Source organism: Sesamum indicum, linkage group LG12 (assembly GCF_000512975.1).
Source record: "Sesamum indicum cultivar Zhongzhi No. 13 linkage group LG12, S_indicum_v1.0, whole genome shotgun sequence".
Lineage (NCBI taxonomy): Eukaryota > Viridiplantae > Streptophyta > Magnoliopsida > Lamiales > Pedaliaceae > Sesamum > Sesamum indicum.
This window is the reverse complement of record NC_026156.1, coordinates 4255778-4281840: the sequence shown is the minus strand read 5'-3', so window position 1 is coordinate 4281840 and position 26063 is coordinate 4255778. Positions and strand designations below refer to the sequence as shown.

The 26063-nt window shown below is 38.9% G+C and overlaps 4 protein-coding genes and 1 pseudogene across 5 annotated transcripts; 3 read left to right on the top strand and 2 right to left on the bottom strand.

Annotated features, from left to right (window-relative positions):
- Positions 298 to 2772, bottom strand: LOC105175542 (L-type lectin-domain containing receptor kinase VII.1-like). Its single transcript, XM_011098007.2, has 2 exons — positions 566 to 2772; positions 298 to 483 (listed from the first exon to the last, which is right to left on the bottom strand). The coding sequence occupies exons 1-2, from the start codon at positions 2649 to 2651 to the stop codon at positions 425 to 427; spliced, it is 2145 nt and encodes a 714-aa protein (XP_011096309.1). The 5' UTR covers positions 2652 to 2772; the 3' UTR covers positions 298 to 424.
- On the top strand, positions 8169 to 12719 carry LOC105175541. The gene is made up of 9 exons (XM_011098006.2): positions 8169 to 9358; positions 9618 to 9872; positions 10008 to 10218; positions 10367 to 10476; positions 10557 to 10756; positions 11168 to 11271; positions 11554 to 11741; positions 11844 to 12043; positions 12241 to 12719. Exons 1-9 carry the CDS (start codon positions 9100 to 9102, stop codon positions 12478 to 12480), a joined length of 1767 nt encoding a protein of 588 aa, XP_011096308.1. The 5' UTR covers positions 8169 to 9099; the 3' UTR covers positions 12481 to 12719.
- Positions 13012 to 15492, top strand: LOC105175540 (50S ribosomal protein L21, mitochondrial). The gene is made up of 5 exons (XM_011098005.2): positions 13012 to 13560; positions 13680 to 13760; positions 14225 to 14326; positions 14791 to 14865; positions 15019 to 15492. The coding sequence occupies exons 1-5, from the start codon at positions 13153 to 13155 to the stop codon at positions 15121 to 15123; spliced, it is 771 nt and encodes a 256-aa protein (XP_011096307.1). The 5' UTR covers positions 13012 to 13152; the 3' UTR covers positions 15124 to 15492.
- LOC105175641 lies at positions 15635 to 19063 on the top strand (annotated as a pseudogene).
- LOC105175539 (callose synthase 11) lies at positions 19330 to 26063 on the bottom strand. 2 transcript variants are annotated; one of them, XR_848907.2, is made up of 3 exons: positions 20346 to 26063; positions 19963 to 20034; positions 19330 to 19613 (listed from the first exon to the last, which is right to left on the bottom strand). XR_848907.2 is itself a non-coding variant. In XM_011098003.2 (2 exons), the coding sequence occupies exon 1, from the start codon at positions 25684 to 25686 to the stop codon at positions 20353 to 20355; it is 5334 nt and encodes a 1777-aa protein (XP_011096305.1). In that variant the 5' UTR covers positions 25687 to 26062; the 3' UTR covers positions 19330 to 19613; positions 20346 to 20352. The 2 variants fall into 2 exon arrangements, 1 of the variants encoding a protein (XP_011096305.1); XM_011098003.2 differs by lacking the exon at positions 19963 to 20034 and having other exon boundaries at positions 20346 to 26062.

Sequence of the window (26063 nt, the reverse complement as noted above, 5' to 3'; positions counted from 1 at the left end):
ATTAGTTTATTAAAACTGAATCTAAAACACAGATCGACATAGTCAAAGCTGAATTATTGTTAGAAAAAGAGAAATACAGAAATCAGTATAGAATATGAGGAGTAGGCCTAAACCATTGGCAACGAAGACTAACTCAGTATTGAACATTAACAATGATTGTTCTAATTTTGTAAGAAATTCCCACCTAATCCGTTAGAGCAATCATCATCTTATACCAAATGATTCAACCTAATCATTGATCCATGTTTCGTTTAAGAAAAAGGGTAAGAGCCATGAGCTATCCATAGACTTTGTCTGTAAAGCCAACATCCAGAATATATAGAGAGCACCACCTTTTTACAGAGATCAAGTACAGTTTACAAGAATGAAGGTATCATAGATAAAAGAAATTTTCCGACAACCAAAAGATTCGTGATTCAATACTCTATGAGATCTGCATATGAACATCAGCACGTCCATTTCCACTCCCACGCAATTCAGGCCCTGAAATTTTGTGTAAACATTCAATCCACGAAGATTGATACAGGCAACTAAAACCAGCAGTCAATCAGTATTCATCACCTACCCTCTACAATATTGGTATTGGACCAAGAGAGTGACATTGAAGTGGACAATCCCCGTCTAATCTCTTCAAACGTTGGATGTGAACTAGAACCACTGCTAAAGCTCTGAGGATATATAGACCATATTTCGTCTGTTTTCATCCTTTCTAGGAGATACATGTCCATATCCTCCCCTTCCAACTCATCAACCTCAGTATTCCCTTCAAACAATTTCACTACTTGTCTCATTGTCGGCCTGGCGTTGGGGTCCGGATGCGCACATAACAGGCCTAAATGAAGCACTCTCTCCACTTCCTCTGTATCAACTCCTCTATCTCTTAATCGTGTGTCAACCACATTAAGCAATTCACCTCTTCTCAAGAGCTCCCATACCCACTCTACCAATGGTGGCTTGCCTTCTTCTATCGGTCTTCTACCACACATGACCTCCAAAACCAAGACCCCATAGCCAAACACGTCGGTTTGCGTTGATGCCTTCCCGCTCTTCACAATCTCCGGCGCTAAGTACCCGACCGTTCCCACCACGCGTGTAGTCCCAGCCACCTTATCATGGTCATGCATCTTGGCTAACCCGAAATCACCTAGCCTTGCATTCATTTCTTTATCGAGCAGCACGTTGCTGGCCTTAATGTCTCTGTGTAGCACCTTGCGCTCCCATCCATAATGCAAATACAGGATTCCGGAAGCTACTTGCTTTAAAATTCTGATTCTGTCTTCACAACTCAGCATCTTGCTCTCATCACATTCAAACACCCTCTGGTCAAGACTTCCGTTTTCCATGTAGTCATATACCAAAATTAGGCTGCCCTTCTCTTTTTTGCACCAACCTCTCAATCCCACCAAATTCCGGTGCTTTAATCTTCCCAAGCTTGATATTTCAGCCAAGAATGCTCTTATCCCTTCACTGTTCGCATGAGAAATGCGCTTCACTGCGACCTCTGATCCTCCAGGAAATGACCCTTTGTAGACTTCCCCGTTTCCACCAATACCAATTACATTTTCTTCTGAAAAGTTCTTAGTTGCTGATTCAATTTCTTGATAAGTGATTCTATGAGGCCAATACTCAAATTCCCAATCTTCCATTTTCTCCCTGTCCTTTCTAATTCTCCTATTCCTTCTGATCAACAAGAAAGCAACAAAAGAACCGGTACCGACTAAAACCAAAACACCCAGTGTCAAGCCCGCAATAAAACCTTCGGTTCTATGAATTGGAGTCCCGGGGAGCTCGAACGAAGGCAAACCCCTTGTGATCAACATCTCGCTAAGCGAAACATTTGTATTGCTAAAGCTCCAAGCTAAAATCTTGTGACTTTCAATCAAAGCTCCAGTGGCTGCAGTGAATCCCACGTACATTTCATCCTCAAGAACTTGTGAAAGATTAACAGAAACGCTCAACAACGGTTGATTAGGCCTTTTTATCCCCACAGGCGCCATAGTGACATTAACAATATCGTCGGCATAATCAATCCATACTTGGAAATTCTTCCCATTATTAAGAGTCAATTTCTTGAAGGAGTTCTCATCAGGGCTGCCGTCCTCTTTCCTCCGGTGACTATCAGGCCAATAGCCCGCTTCATAAGCGCTTACGGAATTGAGTGAGTTCACATCAACACCGACATGATTAGCATTAATATCCTGAAACTCTTCGTTCTTGAAAACATCAAACTCAACACCGAATACATGGTTATTAGGATTCCCGTTATTTGTGAAGTTGAACAGGCCCAAGTGTTGAGCTGAGCTGGCACCTTGGATTCCGTCATGCGGCACAAACAAGAAAACGATGCCGTGTCCAGGGAGCCTGCCCTCGTAAGGCGCCATGGCAAAAATGAAAGAAGTTGAAAACGGAAGAACGAGTGATGAATTGGGCTGCTTCGTGGGGATCTTGGAAGGATAAAGGGCACGTCCGATGGAGAAAGTCGTGTCATTAGTTAGTGTAAGAATGCGGGATTCGATTGTGGCGTTGCCGTAGAGTGATACATCAGAGGGGCCGAAGCCATTGAAGAGAAAATCGAGGGCGGAATTGAGTGGGATAGCAAGAATTGCAGTGAATAGGCATAGCAGAAGTTGAGGGGTTCGTTGTTTCTTCATTGGGAGCGTAGCGGAGATGGAAAGAGGTGACTCTCGTGGAAATTATTTTCAGAAAGTGGGGAGGGAGGAAGAGAAAGGAAATCCAAATGGAAAAGAAAGGGTGTCATGTAATGTTAGCTGCCGTGTGCTCCTGTTGAATGTTTTTTATCAAATTAATGTGGTCAGACTTGGCCATCGCAATTTACCTTTTTGCCCCTCGTAATTATATTTTTCTTATTAGTTTTTTACTTTTTCTGATGATTGATTATGTTATTAACGGGGCGGTGGATTCTTAAAGCTCAAATACGACATGCCAATGAGTAAAGGTTCAATCATATAAAATTTCTATCTTTTTATTGAGATGGGAATGAGATAAAATTACAAAGCAGCAATTGGCTGATTTATGTAAAGACAGTAGTTGACGAATTTGGAAGGTTGGATGTGGACAAGTGGATGACGAAAGGGCAATCCGGGGATTCTAGATAATGGTTGAATAAGGAAGAGGGAGGAGGGTCAAACTTCAAACAACAGGAAGCTTCCTCCACCTTTCATACTAAAAACAGGATCATATTAACATAAACACAGCATCAGAGGAAGTTAGCTGCCGTCGGGCCGGGCCCCCATTAACCTTTTGGCTCTACCAATTCAAAGTTATCGAGAAATTGAACGAATATAACTATATAGTGAAGTTGGATAACAGCCAATTTGTGGCTGGATATGTTGATGTACGGAGAGGGGGTCCGCCTGGCTATTTCGGCATAGCTTGTTACTATCGCCACATCTTTTAATATTGTCAACCCAAATAGTGGGTTGGTGATACCCCGGGCCCAGGACCCAGTTAGTCAACGCTTGCGGCTCCAAAATGAGTTCAGCCATTTCAACTCCACCAAACCCTAATTCTAATTTAAATTGAATTTGATTGACTAAAAATTAATTACATATTAAATATGTTATTTAAATAAGAAAAGAATTGTTCAAATAGAATTTGACCAAATCTACCCATTTCCCTAACCAGTGTATTATATAGAAAATATGATACACTTTTTATATAATTAGTGTATAACTTTTAACAAGACAAACTAATAACATAACATATATTTTACACGTACAACACGGTTGATTTGAAAAAAGGTTTTCAGTGCAGGTTGTCTTATAGTATTCGACTTTTAGGAATCCATTGCTCATTTATTTGAAAATTGAGCATATTTATGAAGTGGGACTAATTTGCCATAGGTGGGCGTGTCTCATTTTCAACAAGTTCTGAAATTTGCAGATAATTGTTGAAGGTTTTATTATTTTTGACCAACTTCGATTCCAGCCATGAGAGAGGGAGGCATCTGTAAGACCACCAAGTTCAGTTGTGTGAACTAACTGACCTTCAAATCAGGACAACTTTTTGTATGCACATATTTGTATAGTTTTGGATTTTTAATTTGTTGGACACCTTTAAATACATTGGAGTTGAAATTTTTGACAAGGAAATCTTCTTTCAGCATTTAATTATGAATTAGGACGGATGAGCTGACCAACTTCATTATTTGGTTAAGATAATAATCTCCTCACGGACTACTGAGAAAGGAAATGTATGGCATTCAAAAGATTTTGTTGGTACTCGTCTGTCAGTTCAGCAGCAAGACTTCTTGTACGTCTCTCCGGCCATTCATTTTTGGTATTACACACTGTATTTATTGTTTTATTTAAAATGAATAAAAATTGAAAAAAAAAAACTCATCATGGTTAAAAAAAAAATACATTTTTTTAAAAAATAATTACACTCCCCTCTCCTGAGATTTAATGTATTTACATATAAACACTTTGTGGTCCAGAAAATTACATATAACACCCCTAAGATATGCTTCCGTCTAACAAATAAATCCTCCAATTTATCAAAATTTATTGAATTTGCTTAAATTAACTAAGTATCTTGTATTAATATGTAGATCTCGAAAAATGTATTAATGTGGATTTGACCAAAATATTTGTAGAGTTCACTCTCTTCATGTGTACTCTGTGTATGATGTAAGATTAGCAGAAATAGGAGGCGGATGGTAAAAATTTATACTTAAGTTTTCAAAGTCCAAAAAAATTGGTCAAATGATTCAAATATAGTAAAATGGACATATTAAACATCCTTCCCTGTATGGACATCCAGAGGAATGTGTCTTATTTGGGTAGCTTATATCAATATTATATTATTATTTTTTGATTATTTAAAAAAAAAAGTTATAACGAGTTTTTGTGAAGCTCGTATGATTACAAATATTTTATCGTTGTCTGCAAATTTATAAATAGACCATTAAAATTAATAATCGTTTAACGAATATTCTATCGTGACAGCTCATGTATGGGAGTATTTATTAGACAATTATTAATTCTATAAAATTATTTGTACTTTTTTAAATAAGAAGACAATATTTATAATTACGATAAATATTAGGAGAGTATTTGTAATTACCAAAAAAAAGAAAAAGGAAAAAAGTAATTAGAGCATTTCATTAAAACCCATGAAAAGCAAATATTGGTCAACGTCAAATTGCATGTGAAAACAGTTATATATGGACAAAGCGAAATATATTCTACTCATTAGCTTTTAACTTTTTCATTGAAAATGAGGTGCTCTAGCCTCTAAGCTGTGTGCTAAGTGGAAGATATTTTCTTACAACTTACGAATTTTTGGACCACCACCACAAAATATTCATGGGCTGAAACTGAATGAATCAGCTCAAGCCCATATTTCAAAAGTTGGTCTCTGCCCATTAAAACTTCTGGTCCCATGTAACGGGTCGGAAAGCAACGAACCGAGATTAAGTTTGGCATAATTCAAACTAATTATATAATTAATTCGATTAAGACATATCTATACTCTATACTATTATAAAAACTGAAAGCCCTCCACACTCACAAACGACGATTAATAACACCGTTGCATTAAGTTTTTATAAAATCAAAAATATCATTCAACTAATAAGATAACTACTAATTATTCAACTTCTTAAATTTTACATTCACTCATAAATTAATTTTTTTAACTATTACATATTGATTTATATATTTTAGTCTTATGTATAATATATTTTAAAGTGTAAAAATTTATTTATTATATGCATGCAAGAACCAACGTGCCACAAGGATTATTAAAATATATTTTATGAGACCATGTTAGAATGCATGCAACCTCCTGTTTGCAGATGCTTCTGCCCCAACAGTCTGTTTTAACCCCATAATCAACGACTGTTTTTAGGAAAGCATTAACGGAACCCAATAACCCTCGTCATGTCTCCTGATGACGTACATATTCTCTACCAATATCTTGTGCACTCGACTGTTTTTATAGTTTACTGTAAATGCAATAATTAAAGTAATTTTGATTTAAGTACGTGAAATCATGTGCATACATGAGAACATGTTTATATCAAAGAAATTTCGTTAATGCAGTTTAATATAAAATTTTGGATTCAGGTTCCAATAATATCTAGGTCTCAATATAATTTAATGATAGTCATTTTATTATTTTTATTGTAATTATTCATTAATTATATAATAGTGTTGGGAATTTATCACCAGTGAAGAACCCGCAAAATTAAAGCCCTGGTTAAACTTTTACGAGTAATTACGAGTTATGAAAACTCTTAATATTACAATAATATTAACAGATCTAATAATACAGAAATGATAACAAAATATAATTACAGAACTAAATAATAATATCAGACAGTAAATGAAAAAATAAGAACAAAAAAGCAGATAATGGCTCAGGGAGCCAGATCCGGTGGGGATAGCCCACAGCCACCAAGGCCGACAACCACTGCATTGGTTGCTTGAAGCTAAACTCACCACACAGGCTCAGTCACTCAAAACAGCCACCAAGGCTCAATCACAACAACCACTCAGGTTTTTCCACTAAGAAACTAAGTTCGCAGAGAACTTTTGAACAAGAGAATTCTAATTACAATGCTTACAATGCTTTTTCTTTTTTATTGATGATAACTATAGAAAATTCTAATTATTGAAAACTAAATGGGTTTCATTGAAGTGATAAAATTCACAATTATAAAGTTGTGAGCATCAATTTCACAAATATAAACATTTAGTTTATTGTATATAATAAATTTTTGTGTTTCCTATTAAATGCATATCTTATCCAGAAATCATCGAATTTGGGTTTATTTTTGTAATAAAATATGTGTTTCATATTTGCTTATATTTATAAAAATAAACCCAAAATTAAAAAAATTAATTTAAAATGTAGAGAAGTTAAGTCTTTTTCTTAAAAAAAATCTATTACTACACCATTCATTATATTCAAACTGAAATATTAATTTAATATATCTGAATATTTTTAAATTAACAAAAATATTCAAAATAATTTAAAAAGAATTATATATCCACATTCGTAGACTGTGAGGCCTCCAATGACCGCTAAATCAAAACCTTAATAGCTGAGAAGTTAAGTATGTGGGGATTAATTGGGTAATGGTCGTTGTCTGAATTGGGTAATGGTTTGGACGACTCTATTTCCTTCACAATGTCCTTTTTATTTCCCCTAATAAGTAGGTACTTGTCACTACCACTCTAAAAGGACACTTCTTTTCACTTTTTCCTTAATGAAATATCTCTATCATCTGTAATGTTAGACTTAATTCATCTTAAAGACTTTCACAATAGTACACTGAATTTTGGGTTTTTTTTTTTTAAACCATATTTTTCAATGGGTCCATTCTCCTATTTGTACATTAAAATAATTGAGACCCACATCAATAAATGTTTGATTTAAGTTTTATTTATTTAATTGATTGTAATGTTTCTATAATATAAAACAAGGAAAAGAAAAATAGAAAGAAGTGCAATTTATCCCCTATAAAAATTCCATTGGTTAAAAAAATATAATTACACTCACACTCCTTATTTTATGAATCATAAGTTAAATATGTTAAAAATTATTAATTTATACCTACAAATTCTTGACCATTTATTTTAATCAATGGTTTATAATGGGATTGTTTGAGGTTTGTCTTAATTATAAATACCCCTATTGTATAAAAAGTTATAAATACTCTTTCTAAAATTATAAATACATTAACAAATACCCCATACTATTAGCTGTCAAAAAGAGGTATTTGTGATATTAAAAAATACCAGAAAAATTCATTGTAATTTACCGTTTAATAAAATAAAATCCTAAAATTTATAAATAAAAGGTATAAATATAATTATCTAATTAAAAATTTAAAATATTAAGAATTAGCACGTGTTTTGCATTCCTCTAGTGAAAGAGATTTTTTACTTATAATTTTTTTTATTAAGGGATTTATCAATATATTTATTTGTTTTTTGTGGGAGAAGTTAATCGAAAAATTGGGCAGGGGGTAAAATTGCAATTCTTGCATCATTGAGAGTGATGATTCAAATCGGTACCAAACAGCCGAATGGCCAAAGAGATTGCTCGCCGTCTATAACTCTGGCGCACATGGCGCATGTTAACCTCAATGATTTTCCCACTGATTTTATTGCTCTTTTTTTATTTTATTAAAAATTTATTATATTATTACAAGCTATATATTCCCAGAACTGCTTTGTCTTCTTGATCTCTCTATATATACCATCAAAAGAATTAAAAAAAAAAAAAAAAGAAATATCGAAACAAATACATTCCCCAAATAAACGCGATTCGTGAATCGTGATCTGTACAGAACTCAGACAAACCCTAGAAAGCAATCAACCCAACTCAGCCCTCAATTTTAGGCTTATTGATTTTTATTTACTTACTAATTTATACTCTCTTGTCTCCTCCATATATCTTTTCCTGTTCAGTCCATTGTAATTAGTGGACTTGGAGTTGAATGCCAAGTATTTCCTTTCTTGATGGGTGGATTTGGGAACCATTAGTGGGTTTTGATTGGATGCAAGTGTTTTCCTTGGACTTTGCTTTCTTAATCATAGAGTTCTGATTTGATTCAGTTAATACTTGTGTCTGTGTTCCCATTGGATGTTATTTATAAAGATTGGTATTTCATCCGGGTTTTTTCTCCAAGAATTGAAATCTAGTTGCGTTCTTGGAGTTCAAGATTCTACTTTAGTTAATCTTTATTTTATTTTTTTCCTCGTATACTGCGCCGCATTGGAGTCTAAAGTGGAGACTCGTCATTGTTCTTGATTCTTGATTTTGGGCGATTTCTTGAACTGGGTCTTAAATTCTTTTTGGAGAATTCAGCAAGTTATATTGTTTGCACGATAGGATTGGTTTAATTGGATTTGTACAGCGGCAAAGCGATAAAGATTTCAAAATCTGGTGAGTAGCCTTTGTGATTTGAGTCTAAGTTTGGAGGTAAAATTGGAGAGAGGGATAAGATACAACACAAATTGCCTTTTTGGATACTTCTTTCTTTGGATTGAATATTCAATACTTGGTAAAGTGTGAATGAGGGGAGGGGGAGATGAAAGGTGAAGCTTGGGGACTGAGGGGTCAACTATGACTACAGGGTCATTGGGTCTTCGATCTTCAGGAAGTTATGGGTCATTGCAGCAACAGCAAATTCAGAACGGTCCATTATCATTGCCAATCCAAACTACACCACCTCTCTCATCGAGAAAGCCTCCAAAGATGCTTAAGGAGAAGGATAGATTGTTCCACTGGATCTGCAAATTCGCCCCTCGAAAGAAGGTTGGGATGCTGCTCTTGTGTCTTGTTTCTGCTGCAGTTTTCGGCTGGGTCTTATATCTAGGCAAAGGTTTGGCTTCCTTATTTCTTTTCCTACTTTGATTTGGGCTTTAGCTTATAGTCAAGCATATTCAGGAGAAACCGTGAAGAAGGTGTGACTATGTGAATTGATAAGTCCAGACATGGAGAATAGTGGATAGATTAGATATTCTGATGTGTGGATATGATATGTTTGAGTACTGAACCATGCATAGTGCTCAGGGGATCAAGATGTTGATCAGTTATTTTATTTCAAGCTTTCTTTAGTTCTGATTTCTGGTTATTTGCAGGTGAAGATGCTTTAGAAACCATCGTTCAAAATATAAATATTCAATCTGGCCCAATACCTGGGGAGACGAACACGAGTGAGACTTTCTCTTATGAAGTTAGGGAACTGGAGGGAAGTGCAAATGCAACCATAGCACCTCCACCCCCACCTGCACCCCCTGCTTTTTTTACGGGATACACACTTCCTCCTGGGAATCCATGTGAGAGTTTTACATTGCCTCCGCCACCAGCAGATAAGAAAAGGACAGGACCGCGGCGTGAGTTTGACTTATCTTGCTTATTTGAATTTTCTTCTTTGCTTGAAATAAAATTGGTGTATTAAGACTCTTTGAAATTTGTCCTGTGACTGAGATTTTCTTTTTGGTGAATATGCTTGCTGTTCGTTCTCGCAGCATGTCCCGTGTGCTACCTGCCTTTGGAAGACGCGATTGCTCTTATGCCGAATGCACCATCCTTTTCTCCAGTTCTTAGAAATTTGGAATATATTCATGAAGAAAATTTAACAAAATCTGAATTTGGAGGTTCAGAATTTGGTGGATATCCTTCACTGAGACAGAGGAATGATTCGTATGATATAAGAGAGTCAATGAGCGTGCACTGTGGGTATGATAATTCTCTTTTGGGATAGTCTCACCACCTTGACTATTAACTTTCTTTTCTCTAAAAGAATTTTTTGGGCATTGTTTGCTTTATCAATTAAGCACCAGCTATCTAAATTGCTGGTTTCTGCTGTTTGTTGAACCTGATCAAGGTTTGTCAAAGGAGTGCAACCAGGCCGTCAGACAGGATTTGATATTGATGATTCTGATCTTCTTGAGATGGAAACTTGTCAAGGGGTGGTTGTCGCATCGGCAATTTTTGGTACTGGCCCCAACATTGTGGTTCACTTTTAATATCATTTATTGTTGTTAATTAACAACAAAAAGTGCATTTTTGACCAGGAGCCTTTGATTTAATACGTCAACCGCAGAATATCAGTGAATATTCCCAAAAAAATGTCTGCTTTCATATGTTTGTGGATGAAGAAACAGAAGCTTTTTTGAGAAATTCTAGTGAGCTTGACCATAACAAGAAAGTTGGGTTGTGGAGAATCATTCTTGTTCACAACCTACCCTACTCTGATCCCAGGCGCAACGGAAAGGTAAATGTTCTGAAAGACAGTTGGTAGATGTATTGTGCTCAGATAAGAGTTGTGTGTTCACATTTCCAAGCTAGAAGAATGAACACCATGCACATAAATTTGGGGGTTGTGCTGGGGTTTGGTGGGAAGAAAAAACTCACAACAAAAAATGATAACTTTTTAGGATGCTTGAAGGGGCTAAGATGGGTGAACTAATTTTGGTTGATCTTTTAAGATCAAATAACATTGTGTTTAGTGATCTTTTAGTGGTCGATGAATTCAACTTGCCAATTCATAAAAAATTGACTGAAGTCAGATGAGCAAATATTCGATATTCAGCAGATAATTTTCTGCCTTGCTGATATAATTTTACATTTCTAAGAGAACTTTTTCTGAAAATCTCCTAACTGAGGTTTACTCTTGCTGTGGCAGGTCCCAAAACTACTGCTTCACCGGCTTTTCCCTAATGCCCGGTACTCACTGTGGGTTGATGCAAAACTTGAGCTGGTTGTGGATCCAATTCAGATCCTTGAAAGGTACACGACTTGGTACAAGTGTGGTCATTGTAATTATGTAATATGCTCCTTTTAGTGGTCTGATGGTCGAATTCTCAGGTTAAGCTTCTTTTAGCAGACTTGGCTTCGATCTTCTTCTTATTGTTCCCCCCTTCTATCTTCCGTAAAAGCATGCAATAAGTTTACTGGCATAAATATTTAGTGATCATATGGATGATTGACACTGACATATTGGTTTATTGGATTTAAATTTCTCATTCTCTGTGAGAAATGTTTTCTATATTGAAGTTTCTTCTGTTTCAGGTTTTTATGGAGGAAAAATACGAGTTTTGCAATATCAAGGCATTATAAGCGGTTTGATGTATTTGAAGAGGCAGAAGCAAATAAGGCTGCTGGGAAGTATGACAATGCTTCCATTGATTTCCAAATTGAATTTTACAAAAATGAGGGTTTAACACCATATTCTGTGGCAAAATTTCCCATTACTAGTGGTAGGACACTGCTTGATTCTGTTTTTTCCTTTTTCTTTTATGCCTTTTTCATTTCTTGGTTATAGCTGCTACATGAATTAATGTTGATGATCTGATCTCCAGATGTTCCTGAAGGTTGTGTAATAGTTAGGGAGCACATCCCAATCTCCAATCTGTTCACCTGTCTGTGGTTTAATGAAGTGGATCGTTTTACATCCAGAGACCAGATAAGTTTTTCCACAGTCAGGGATAAGATCCGGTCGAAGACCAATTACACTATTAATATGTTCTTGGACTGTGAAAGACGCAACTTTGTTGTCCAGGTAATCTTGATATTCGGAATAGATAATTCACGTCTGCTTAAGTGTTGAGTGTTGTGAATATTTCTGATAATGTCTGGTAGACATGTTCAACTCAATGTAGTAGATATGGTGGTTCTGTTGAATGTTATCTTTCACATTTCAGTAGCTTTTTGGTTTTGCATATGCAACTTAACAAATCATTCACACCACTGCTGCAGGGTTACCACAGGGACTTGCTTGAGCACTGGTCTGCCCCTGCACCTCCCGACGGTGTTCATCCTCCACCGCCAATTACATTAATGGATGAAAGTCCAAAGAAAACCTATCCTGGGCTTTCAGCTGGCAATGATCTAAGTAGTAATCCAATGAAGAAGGCTCCCACGAGACATGGGAAAGACAGGAGGCCGAAACGTCATCGGAAAGTCATTGCTGGCAGTAGAGATGTCAATACCAAGTAAAAAATTTTGGTCTAGCCGAGATTCTTAATTCTTTCCTTCCCTGTTCCAAGATTGAGAGGTGCGGGGCTAGGAGCTTGTGTGAGACGAGAGAGTTATAGTTATATCTCCATACAATTATCCGTGTTGTTTTTTTTTTTTAAAGTATTTCTCACAGATGTCACATTTATCTATTTTTTCAATGTACATATTTATATATGATGTATTGGTTGGAATAATTAGCACATCGTTGAACGTGACTACTTAATTTGTTGAGATCTTAATTACTTACTGTAATGATACGATTCTATACAAATGAGCCCCATAATCCGGCCATTAATTGTATTGGTGAAGTGGGTGGTCGTTCATATACAAGTATTATTAGTTTGAAGAATGGTACGGTTACAGTCTGTCTACATTATAAATATTTTTCTTTCTTGTTATTTTTTATTTTCTCCTTTTAATTTTGCAATTGATTTTCATGTATCTCCAATCTCCATACAAGGACTGAAACCACCAGAGAACCATGCATTGGAACTCGTCAGATGGAATATCAATATACAACACTAAAGTCGCTTGTTAGGAAAAGCGCCTTTCGGTCTAAAAATTTAATTCCGTGTCATAAACCCTAGATTCAAATCACCTCTCAAAACCCTGCAAAAGGCAGAACGTTAAAAGAAATTCCCACCCCCATCAATGGCGAATCGACGTTGCTTTCAAACCCTAACCCGTTATTTCCATTCCATCAAATCCCCAACTCCGTTATCCCAAATCCTAGCTCCTACTTCAGCCCACGCCCTCCGTCAAACTCTCACCCAGAAACTCAGCCGCCACATTTTCGGAAACAAGTTTAGCCTTTATCCACCCTCTGCCCCATTCACGCGGCATTTTTCTTCGAGGGATACAGATAAAGACGGGGACGACGATGAAGATGACGAGAGCGAAGAAGAAGAAGAGGAAAGTGGGAGCGAAAACGAGAGAGCTGTTTTATCGGCTGAGGATAAAGAAAACGACGCTGCTGAAATCGGGTACAAAGTCATTGGTCCTCTCCAGAAACTGGAACGAGTTTTCAAACCTTATGAGCCTGTATTTGCCGTTGTCCAGGTTAGAAAGTCGTAATGCTTGTTAGTTTGTTTTGAATTTCTCCGATCACAATAACAGTACATTGACAGAATTATCATATTTTTGCCAATTTTTGCCTCTTCTCCACTCGAAATGTTTAGATTGGATCGCATCAATTCAAGGTCAGCAATGGGGATACCATTTACACGGAGAGGTTGAAGTACTGTGATGTCAATGACAAGGTCAGTGTTGGTTTCATGAACTTATTGTTGCATAATAGTTGGTTAGCTTCAGAATAAGATGGTTATTCCGAAATTTGAAAACGACTAACTGAAAATTTTGAAGTTTATTGGGATGAAGGGAAAACTTGCGTTGTTGATTAGATGGTGCGTGAGGATTGAGATTTTATATATTTGCACATGATACATCATGGGTACCACAAGTGAAAACTCCATACTTCTAATATTGAAACCTTTTCATATATTTTGAACTGTCTCAAATGTTTACCATTTATCCTTGAGAAGCTTCATTAGAAAACCATGAATCTTCTGTATCCTTATGTTTTGATGTTCATGAAGAAGAATGAATTAGGCTGCTTGGCTGTCTCCTTGACATGTCTGATGTTGATTACCAATTCTTTTGTGTAGTTATCTGGAGATTGCTAAATTGCAGTTGGACTAACAGTTAATGGTTTTATTTCATGCAGTTGGTTCTCAATAAGGTTCTTATGCTAGGTTCGAAGACTCAGACAGTCATTGGTCGTCCAATTTTGCCTGATGCAGTTGTTCATGCTGTTGTTGAGGAGCATGTAAGATAATTACCCATTGTACGTTATTTGTTTGCAACTTGTATGTGGTTTGACTATTTAGGACTTTTTGTGTTTTGAAATTGAAGTAATTCTTTATACCTTAAATGCATGTACGGTATTAAGAGAAAAACAAAGCTCCAGACACCCAAGTCTTTTGAACTGTCAGCTCATCCATTGCTTTTCTGCAAGCTTTTTGTAACTTAATATCTGTAACTTATGAGTATCAGGAACACTTCTGTTCATTGTGGAACTAGGTGAGCTGCCAAAGATTTATGGTGCTTCTTGTGAAAAGATGCCTTGTATAAGTTAAAGAGTGCATAATCTGACATTTGAAACAAGAAAGAAAGTGTCCTTCCATCATCAGGCAACTGCTACTCAGTTTTCACGATATTACCTATGTTTTGCTATTTTGTCTGGCTCATCTTTTAGAAGATTATTTGCATTTTATTTTATTCTTCTTGCAGGCATTAGATGCAAAAGTGATCATATTCAAGAAGAAAAGAAGAAAGAACTACAGAAGGACGAAAGGTCATAGACAGGTAATCAAGATGAGATTAATATAAAGATAGTTTCCTAATTTTTACGTTGGTGGTTGTGTTTCCTCCCATCTTTTGCTTCTTGTTTCCAACAGCAGCCTAATGAGAGATGCAGTAGATTCTTTGGCTCAAAACCTCTCTCCCTCCCTGTTTCAGGAATTAACTAAGTTAAGGATAACTGATATACAAGGGATCGAGAAGCCAGAAAAGATTACACCTGTAAAGATGGAGAAGAAAGAAAAGCTGGCTGTTGGAGCTTGATAGGGTCTTTCTAAGCACAAATGGCAGGCTGCTTTATGTTTAGGAACTCGCCTCCTCTGTCATCCATTTTGAAACTTCTTATTATTTCTCCTTGGTTTTCCTCCATTGCTGCCCATTTTGTCGAAGAGCTGAAGGCTGATATGGTATTTGAATTATGACATGGCTGCTCCTTGAGATACCTTTACTTCTGCATTCCTGTTTAGCAATTGCAAGGAAGGGGTGTGAGACAAAGAATAGTGCCCAAGTTGAGTTGTTGTAGGATTGACATATTGAATCTCAAGGTTTTGTATTTAGTAACAGAAATAATGTGAATTTTCTTGAATCAATATTCTTGAACTACTTGTATACTAAAAAACTTTGTTCGTGTTTCGTTTTTCTTGAGCGTGGTGATGTAGACTGATGTCTCATGTAGTTTGTGGGGAGACTGACTCTCTTTTTTAGTCCATAAAATTTGTTTCTTTAGTGCAGGATATGTACTCATGATTTCCCAGCTGACTATACTTCCTGGAGAAGGGGCCGTCTTTGTTGTGTTCTTGTAACCCTGCTTTTGCAGAGACCTGGCACGACATTACCTCTCTAATTGACGATCATCAAAACTCCGTCATCTCAATATGGATTTACTTCATACCCCAGTTCTGGAGGAAACTCAATAATTTTCCTCCATATACTGTTATCACTTTGGTCACTGGAGTATTGATTATTAATGACATTAATATATATAACAGAAAAATCAAATGCATCGGGGGCAGGTCAGGTTGAGTTCCTATAAGTCTTTGCTCAATCATCATTATTAGTGTGCGGGGATATGCTGTGCTAATGCTAATGCTACAGAAGAGGGGGAGGGGGTGGTGGTGGTGGTGTGGTGAAATCCTTCAACTCAGTGCTCAGATTCAAATCATCTCATCTATGAACATTCTCCACGCTCTGCTTTCTTCAGAAAGCACTATAACAACCAAGAAATTCCACTTTTCAGAACTACCCAAATGCATTCGGCGGTTCCCCGCGTTTCCCTTCTCGGCCGTCCTCCTTTTCCTCCTTTTGCCATCTTAACTCCGCCGCCGCAGGAGTCTCGTACTCGGATCACTGCGGCGCCATCTTACGCGATCCGCCCTTGTTTCCAAGCCGTAATCCTCCACTTCTCACCCCTAAGTTTCCCGCTCTTCGCCACGCCCATATTGATGGCAGTGCAAATAATATGAACAAGGGTATTTCTAAAGTCCCCAGTTCTCTATCATTCTCCTGCCACAAAGCCTACAGAACCCAGAAAGATGCTGTCTTCAAAATCGAAGCTGTTTTGAGCCTGACCGGTGTGGGGTACTCTCGTAATTTGACGCGCCGGGGATTACGCCTTGTGTATTTCCGGCCGCCGAGGATTCCGATGACGTCAGGTGCGGCGTGGAATTCGATCAGTTTTTCATTGAGTGGGTATTGGGATTCCATTTCAGGGAAGCTCTGTATGGTTGGGTCTGGTTTTGGCACATTCAGCTCTAATCATGCTGTTTTAAAGCTTGATTATTTGAATTCGTCCAATATATTTAATAGTCTAGTTAATGGCACTTTGGAAAGTATAAATGTAAATAATGAAATGAGTCTTAACCTGAACTTGATATCAATACTGGGTGTGAATTTGAGGACTTATAAGTATGAGTTGATTGATAAAGAAATTGAAAGTAATGGGTTTCAGTTGTTGGATGACCTCACAAGTGTTTCTTTAGGAGTGGAGGATTTGGGGCAGAATATGTGTACATATATTATATCTGCTGGAATAGTTGATCTGGTTTATAAGAGTGATTGCAATAATGTGAATTGCAATTTTCTTGGAAGAGGAAAAGTGGTAATTTCACACCGAGTCTGATGTATTTTAACCAAATTGAGTGTTTGGATGATGGTAGAGCGAGGTTCTTGTTGGGGTTTGGGGATGTCGGGCACAACGGGTATCGGCTGCCGTTTGAACCAAATCGGACTTTGGTTAGTGAAGGGAAGGGATGGGAGAACAGAAGGCTTAACATGGTTGGTTGCCGCATTTCCAGTGATGGGGATGAAGGTTTTGTTGGAGAGTGTTTGATCAGACTAAGTTTGAGATTTCCTGCTAGGTGGACATTAAGAGAGAGAAGCTATATAGTTGGGGAATTGTGAAGTAGTAGAACTGTTAATGAGTCGGGCTATTTTGGCAGAGTGTCTCTGTCAAGTATAAAGAATAAGAATGCCAGAGCAACAGGCTTGGGATACTAGTATAAAGAGATTGAGAATGCGAGGAAATCTTGTGCAAGTAAGACGATACGGAAAGGAGAGGGAGGAAATTACCCAGTCCCCCGTTATCGCCTGATATGAGATTTGACATGTTTGGCGGCAATGAGAAAGTTAAAGATCTTTGGGGTTATTCTTCTCCCCTTTATGTAGATAACCAGCCTTACCTGTTATCCGCTATGGTTGGAAGAGAAGCAGGGTCTACTCGGGAAGGGACGCAAAACCTTAGTAAAATGATAAATGTCAGCTATATACTGACCCTTGCAACTTCTCATGATTTCCAGCTCAACAGTGAATATTTGCAAATCAAGTCATTTGAAATCTCTGCTGAAGGGACATATGACCTTGGAAGTGGGCACCTTTGCATGATTGCTTGTATGCATGTCAGGCCACCTAAAGCGAGAATAGGGCGAAACTCATAATTGTGAGATTCTGGTTGACATCCAGTATCCTCCACTTAATGTGAGCAATGGAGGTGCCTTGAGGGGCACTATTGAAAGCACACGAGAGAAGTCTGACCGTTTTTACTTTGAACCTTTTGAAATTTTTTCACGTTCAGTTTATGCAGGCCAAGCAAAGGAATCCATATGGAGAATGGATTTGGAGATTACTATGGTTCTTATGTTAAAAGACATGCAGATTTCCTCCCCATGGTTTCTGTCATAATGCTTATTGTGCTCACTCTAGGACATCTTGTTCCACTGTTATTGAATTTTGAAGCTCTCTTCATGATGCGCCACAGCAATGTGAATGTTTACTTTGGTAATGACGGATGTCTTGAAGTGAATGAGGTATTAGTGAGGATAATAACTATGATAGCTTTCTTACTGGAAGTTCGACTTCTCCAAGTGGCCTGGTCTGCAAGATCTGGTGATGGAAAGCCAGAAGGACCTCTGGATATCTGACAAGAAAGTACTGTATCTGTCTTTACCTATGTATATTGGTGGTGGGTTGATTGCTTGGTTTCTTCACCTGTCAAGAAAGTCAGATCAGAGGCCAGGGATCCACCATCTTGGAGATAAAAAACAATCTTTTTGGGGTGATCTCAAATCGTATGCTGGGTTGACATTGGATGGCTTTCTGCTCCCCCAAGTACTGTTCAATATATTTTCCGACTCGAAGGAAAAGGCTCTTGCTCCTTCATTTTATGTTGGAGTAACTTTTGTTCGTCTACTGCCACATGCATATGACCTCTACAGGTCTCATATCTCTACTTGGTCGTTCAATTACATATATGCAAACCCAAGACTTGACTACTATTCCACCGCCTGTGATATTATCATATCAGTCGGAGGTCTTCTATTTGTTTTCGTTATTTACTTGCAGCAACAGTATGGTGGGCGTTCTCTTGTACCCAGAAGATTTGGGCAAAGGTCCACATATGAGAAACTACCTGTAGCTAGTGCTGAATGACTTTGAAAGTGGCATGGCTTTTAGTGAGTAAACAGTCTTTACCTAGGATCCATTTTGCCTCGCTCCTAGTGCTACACCCTCAAAGCATTTCATTGTTCATAACAAGAACAGTCAGGAAGTACCAAATTCTTTAGTTCCATTTTTCAAAGTGTCTATTGTACGGTGATATTCGTGGCCACTTGTTAACAAGTTCACAAACACTGATCAAAGCGAAGTTTTATCCTCTTATCATTTCTTCTTATATGAATTATGTGGGTTTTCTTGTATCCTGATGCTAATTTTTCTTACCTGCTGGCAAGGCAAAATAAGCCAGATTAGAAATGGCATGCAGCTTTATTTTGAGCAGCATAAAGCATGCGATCTCTTTTATATCACTTGATGGTATACTTTGAAACTTGACTTCTGATATGTTGTAATTTAAGTTGAGCCTTGCTTGTGATTTCGACAAAATAAAATCTTTAAGATTTGAGATTGTATTGTTGCCATTTGCCATTTATAGCCGAGACGCAATTGGATCTAATTGCTGTGGTGTTTAGGCCAGAGCCATAAAAGGCGAGAGAAAACAGAGACGCTGGTCATTAACTGATGCACAAAGGAAGCTACATTACTTATGTACAATCCCAAAACGTATTACCAACAAGGTTCTTTCAACATTTTCCTGCTTTTCCTACTGCTACCCAACTATTTTTTCGAGCTCATTTCCATAAGTAGACACCAGTCATCATAGTCATTTGATCTGCACTTTTCATTAACCAAACAATATTGGCAATGACCACCATCTGAACCAGCGCTGCTTGAATTCACTGAGACCCACGCCACAGTACCTGCAACTGTATGGATTAAAGTGTTATTCATCAGATGCAATGAACAAACAAAAGGCAAGCAAGTCTAGTTATAGAAATTTAATGGCTGTTGAAAGCACAACGAAACCTATTTTATTCAGCAGAAGTTTTGTGTCAATTATGTCCATCCAACAAGGCTATTTTCTAGAATATCAAGAACGTCGTCTTTATAAAATAGACATCAGACAGATAGGTGTTTGAAGTTGTTGGGGCGAGTTAAGATCTTTGTTGGCCCATTATTTTCAAGATTCAGCCTCAAACTTTTAAGGAAGTAATAAATAGTAAAATGCAAAATCTAATATATTGAGTAGTACATAAGACGAAGAAGAGTACACACATATGTTCTCTAACTCCGCAACTGGAAATGACAATGCAATGATCACGCATTTCTCATTTGAATTCAGATTTCCTGGAAGACACATGGACGCTGATTAATGGAACTGTCATTAATTGGAAAAGCAACAGAGATATACATAATCCATATGGCATCTAGGATTATCTGCTCACACGAGTCTTATTTCCAATTTGTCTCTCAAAGCATTTATGCAGAAGTCATGTGTTTGAACAAAATCTAAGGGGCAGCCTTAAATTACAATTGTGACAGCCTGACAGGAACGGCATCATGGTTATCTACCTCCACACAACTTGATTACCACTTGCCTGGTTCACTCTTTCATGTGTGCGACAGATATGAAGTAAAAGAGCCAGAAAAAGTGTTACCTCAAACTCACGTGTCGAAATTGGACTTCTTTCCAGTCAGAATACGAGAAATCTGAAGTCCCCTGCTAAAAGCTTCATTGAAGAGTATCCTTGTTTGCATTTCTTGAAATCCAGGCATCCATGAGAGAAATGCTAGCGGAGCCATGACTATTAATCCAAAAATCATATCATACAAACGAGCCAAGGAGACAACAGTTTCCCAAACCACACTGGACTGCAGAAAAGGTCTAAGGACCTGAGCAATAAGTATAATGCCCCATCCAGTAGGGACAAATGCCAAAAAACTTTTAATGAAATCAAGAGCACTGACGTCGGTGAAGTGAATGAGAAGAACGATCACAAGTATTGTAAGTACAATAACAAGGAACTGAACCAGCCTATAGTAGATGTGCTCATTTGCAGCGTATTTATCCCGAGCATATGCCATTACAATATATATACCCACAGCCACAATCAGATAGATCCAAGATAACAAGTACACAACAATACTTGTGTTGCCACTTGCAATATTCAAATGGTACACAATTCCATACTGGAAAAAGAAGAACCGAAGATCTAAAATAATCTCCAGCAATTTTCCCCAAAGACCAGTTGTCCTGAAGTGGTCTTGTTCCTCGTACCACCACGTTTCCCAGCTCTGGTCTGCTTTGACTAAAATTCCTCTGTACCATATCCAGTTCATAAAATCATCAAAGTCATACACAGTTTTCAGCCAGTCGAAGCCAGATGGATTAAAGACAAAGGGCGACATCATCCATGATACTACAAGGAACCAACTAGATATAGTCATAGCAATGTAGACAAAGGTATTTGTCGCCAAGGGGCTATTGGATGCATACACAATCAAAATCACTCCAAGTTCAATAGCCTTCACGAAATGGCTGCGGGCATATAGCCTGTAATTTTCAGCGAAGCTCTTGTGCTGCACAACAAAACCACGCCCTGTTGCCCGATACTTGGCACCCCCATGCAGAATGGTCCTACCAAAGAAATGCGAACGTGTTCCCATTGAGAAAGTATAAAAAACTGAAGCAAGCTCCAACTGCATTGTAACAAAATCCCAAACTGCAGGAAGGAACCCATGTTCCAGTGAGTTCTCCACAATCATGGGGAGGGCTGTGAAGACACCAATCTGGATAATGAACTGCTGATTCAAAATCGAACCAAGGGCTCTATTGTTATTGGCATTCCTAGCATAGTCCTCAACACCACTGAGGGCAAGGTACAGGCGTCCCCAGAGAAATGTGTAGACCATGACCACCACCATCATGGTGTTGAAGAAGAAGCCCACTGTTGTATAGAAAACAGAGAGCATGCGGAAGAAGTCAAGTCTGTGACCCAATCTATATATATCTCTGCTCAAAACCTGCTCGCCGTTGCCACTTGCAACCTTGGCCTCAAACATGGAGATCTGATTCAATCCAACATCTCTTCCCTTACCCACTTGTATGTATTCATGATGCGTCACATTGCCACCTCTCAGTGTACAATTGAACCCAGCATATATATCTTCACTTATATTAATCACTCTTGAAGCCTTGCTGATACCACCCCGAGTCAGAAACCAGAACCTGTCAAAGACATCAGGATGACCATAGTGCATTCTGACCTTGAGAGGATTGGCTAGAACACGTTGTCCCAGCGTGACAAAACTCATCTCTTGTGCAGACATAAACCAGGCAAGTGATGAAACAGAACCAGTAAATATATTTTCACGAACTCCCAGAATTGTAGGCTTCCTGATGCCATAATTAACTTTAAACTCCTCCAACAGATTCCGCATCTTGAGTGCCTCCTCGAAGTAGTTGTCCTGGTTCATGTCAATAGCCTGCAGAGCGTCACCACGGGTGAATATTATTGCATGGTTTTGATTCTCAGGTTTACCCTCCCCAAGCTTCAAAGGGCCAGGTAGTTTAATGCGATATATTTCAACTTCTTTCTGTTGCTGCTGGTCATACTTGACCAAAACAGAGTAGTACTCCACCTCTTCTCTTCCCAGGTAAACCTCATCGACATAAGCAACTCGAAGGGCCTCATTGTTTTTCATCAAATATAAGATCTCCTCCGCACGTGGATCACCTTTCCCCTTATGGACCCCATACATTTGGCACGCAACTACATAAGTGTATTTCATAAGAGCTACACCAAACTCATGTCCTTTAAAAAGCAGGCTAACACTGCTTCCTGCCCTGCTAAGGTTCCTAGCAATTGGTGTTGTGATGCCTTGACTATTGAATCCACTGTTCTGTTTCAGCGAGCCAAGTGAAGAAACATCTCGGGACCCTTGTCTTATATCCATCTCTGAAGCAGAGTCAAGAAATGAAAGCATTTTAAGAGCCCTGTAGTAATACATCATTCCTCTCACAGTACGAGACAGTGTCTGTCCCCTGTAGGATGCCCAGAGTCTGAGATCCCTTGTTTTGGTTGTCCATATCTCACTGTCATCCTGCATTCCTTCCTTGCGCATACGTTCCATAAAATTTTCCCACTCATCTGCATAAATCTTTTGCAGATAAAACAAGGTGGAAATACCATCTTCATTTGGACTTCTAAGCATTTCTTTTCCAAACAACACTTCTTCATCATAGTAAGGAGTCAAGACGCTGAAGGCCATCATTTTCTCAACTTGGGGTGCACGAGGCATGTTCATGAACAGTGAATTACTAAAGAAAGCAATCCGTCTTCGTGCCTCAAGATTTTTTGGGACATTGTGCATTGAATCCCGAGAATTGAGAATTGTGTGCAGACGACGCAGTTGCCTATAGAAGAAAGCATCATTAACATCAGGCAATTGAACAGCATTCTCAAATAGCAGCCCATCATCAGTATTTAGATTCACGGGTGCCAAACCTTCCTGCCTCAACTGAATCACAGACTTCTTCACCCTCGGAAGTTCCCGAACTGCAAGCTCATACAAGGCCTGCAGTACGTTCACCACTCTATCCATATCCTTTGCAGGCATGAGGAGAAGCTCAATAAGAGATATTAAATGCTCATGAATTTTGGGCAGAACTGTTGTCCTATAGGCTGCCGTGAATTTTTCAAATCGAATGTGATCGTCAACCTCCATGAAAAATTTTGTAGCTATGGAATGCTCTTCTGTTCCGTATTTAATGATCTCAAGAAGCAAGTATTTGATGCTATCATAAGCTTCTGTGACTGCACACCTTCTATACTCATTCTTGCATATACGAAACCACACCCATCTATCAGGTGCATCCGCCAGTTCTCCAGCCTGGCTCAAAGCAATCAGCAGCTCATTGCATAAAAGAGCACAGGGCCAACGTATCACTTTGATGTCCCAACAATTAGGTGGCAATTCAAGTAGCTCCAGTTCCTGATCGCTGATGAGGTCTTCTTCTCTTAAAGTGATGATTATTTCGTTCCATATTAATGCAAACCTAGTAGCCTCAACCTGACTCGATTCCATCTTCTTGTATGGCTGGCCAAGCCCATACCGGAGCTTAACACGATGAATTGCATCGCGTAGTTTATGCACAACGGTTGCCTCCGTACTAAGAGTTTGATCCTCTGGCATCAGATTGAACTGCAGAGCACTTGCAAAAAACTGGAATCTAAGTCTAAGCTGGTTAATATTTCGAATCTCCCCTAAATGTGAGAATAACCCTGTCATTGACCCCACAATAGAGGAGAATATTGTATACCAAATTTGCATATCCACTAAATATATCAAGAGAACAGGAGCCCACAACATTGCCACTGCCACCCTGTTGGTTCTAGTGAAAAATTCATGCCACTGGTATGTGACATCTTTGAGATTTAAGAAAGCCCTTGTTGGTCCAACAAGAGGTCTGATTTGAAGAAAGTAACTAAAAGTGAATTTCGAAGCCAGCACCATGATCCAGAACACAGTGTACTTTATGTTGTCCAAAAGCCCCTCCCTGACCCCTCGGCCCACAAATAATCTGGTGTGAAACCACCATGTTAAAACGTAAAGAATTGGCCAATCCGCCTCTTCAATCACATTGCGGATCCAGGGAAGAATGAACAAGATCAATGCAAGTAATTCTGGAATGACGAAGACTAAAGCAGCCTTAAGAAAAGTAAGAATTCTTTGGTTTGCCTCATATGACCATGACCCATCAGAATTCTTCTGGCTCCAAATCCTCCCATAGTACACACCAAAAACAATACCCCAAGTCAGAGCAACCACACTTTTCAAAACCATTCTGATCCCAAGCAACTTTGTGTCCCTCGTAACCAAACTATACTGAGTACCAGCATCAAGAATTGATTGCACAAATCTTAAACCAGCCCACGTGATAAAAATTGTAAGCAACTGGACTTGCACATCCCTGCTTTGCAATGCCTGCCACGGATACTCCCTCCCTGCCCAAGCAACAATGGCAGCAGCCTGAAAATACAGAATTAACAATACCCATAACCTGTCAAAGCTCCTAAACACATTCCAGAATGTTCTCTGCTCCACAAACCCCGTCTTCCCCACCCTGTTTTCACCACTAACCAGAAAAAAGTTGCTCGACAAATCAAAAGGCCACTTCACCCTCTTAAAGCATCTCCTACTCCAAAAGTACTCATTAATATCATCATAGTTCCTCCAGGCAGAATGTGGGGCAGTCCCATTTCTACTCCTCGCAACCTCACCCTTAATTGTAGTATAAATCGGTGTAATAACATCATTCAAGAAACCAAATTGTTTGCAAGTAGAGGGAACGAAAAGCTGTCCAGTATTCTCGTCAATATGATCATCAAGAATGTAATTGAGTTCCAATGCCATGTGATGATATATATAACACAAACACTCTGGGGTGAAACGCAAGTTTCCGGCTTCACCCCATATCAGTAGATAAAGACATACATACAAGAGCTCACGGCGTTGGAGATCGGGGTTGTGGCGATTGGGGAGACGCACTTGAGACCTTTTTCCCAAGTAAGAGCACCAAGAATTGTAATTCTTCAAGAGCTTCACGCGGAAGCGGCGAAGGACGCCGGGGTCTAGGCGGTCCGGGGCGGCCGGCGGCGGCTGAAGGCGCATTTGCGAGTTGGCCAAATGGAGCACCAAATGCTCCCTTTGGTTCCGAACGTTGTCGGCCTGGAAACCAAAGAAGAGCCCCAGCCAGTCAAAGAGGTCCATGGTGTCATGCCATGCGGTAAAAGGCGGCTTGCGGAGGTCCCCGGCTGAACGCAGGGCGGCGGCTGCGGCGCGTACCTCTGGGTACCGGAGGGAAGGATGGTCTGTGAGTAGGTTATGGATGGGAATAATGTTGAAGGGCTCAGACAACATCGGGTGCGGCGGTGGCTGGGGCGGCGCGTGGGGGGCACGGCCGCGCGTTGGAAGTGGGCGTTGCCTCAAATTCATGGCATGAGTTTCTTGGACAGTCAATTTACGGAATTCTTCCTCGAGATAAAAATATCTGCAATTTCTAGAGCTTCCAAATGGCGTAGGCGCAGTTGAAGAGCATCCTCACCTTTGCAGTTATTGTTCAAGAATGTGTATATACGCATATAAAACTGCCCATGTGCGTATCTATCTATTCCGGAGTGGAATATTAAAAGTGAAATTTGGGGGGTGGGGTTAAAAAGGTGAGACCTTTCCGCTTCCCAGTTGACTGGTTTAAGCTATAATGTGAGTTGTGGTGCGAGGGGGGCTGGGCTGGAGGAGGCCCGCCCGTTACACTAGTGAAGGAGTAAGTGTTCGGGACGCGCAACAGGGAAGCGAGTGTGTATAAAGGGAGC

What these genes read in the sequence shown, in the direction of transcription:
- LOC105175539 (XM_011098003.2), bottom strand. Translation starts at nt 25,686, where the DNA reads ATGAATTTGAGGCAACGCCCACTTCCAACGCGCGGCCGTGCCCCCCAC.
- LOC105175541 (XM_011098006.2), top strand. Translation starts at nt 9,100, where the DNA reads ATGACTACAGGGTCATTGGGTCTTCGATCTTCAGGAAGTTATGGGTCA. An exon ending in GGTCTTATATCTAGGCAAAG is followed by an intron (nt 9,359 to 9,617) that starts GTTTGGCTTCCT and finishes GGTTATTTGCAG; the next exon opens with GTGAAGATGCTTTAGAAACC. An exon ending in TGTCGCATCGGCAATTTTTG is followed by an intron (nt 10,477 to 10,556) that starts GTACTGGCCCCA and finishes ATTTTTGACCAG; the next exon opens with GAGCCTTTGATTTAATACGT.
- LOC105175540 (XM_011098005.2), top strand. Translation starts at nt 13,153, where the DNA reads ATGGCGAATCGACGTTGCTTTCAAACCCTAACCCGTTATTTCCATTCC. An exon ending in ATGCTGTTGTTGAGGAGCAT is followed by an intron (nt 14,327 to 14,790) that starts GTAAGATAATTA and finishes TTCTTCTTGCAG; the next exon opens with GCATTAGATGCAAAAGTGAT. An exon ending in GGACGAAAGGTCATAGACAG is followed by an intron (nt 14,866 to 15,018) that starts GTAATCAAGATG and finishes TCCCTGTTTCAG; the next exon opens with GAATTAACTAAGTTAAGGAT.
- LOC105175542 (XM_011098007.2), bottom strand. Translation starts at nt 2,651, where the DNA reads ATGAAGAAACAACGAACCCCTCAACTTCTGCTATGCCTATTCACTGCA. An exon ending in CAATACCAATATTGTAGAGG is followed by an intron (nt 484 to 565) that starts GTAGGTGATGAA and finishes ACAAAATTTCAG; the next exon opens with GGCCTGAATTGCGTGGGAGT.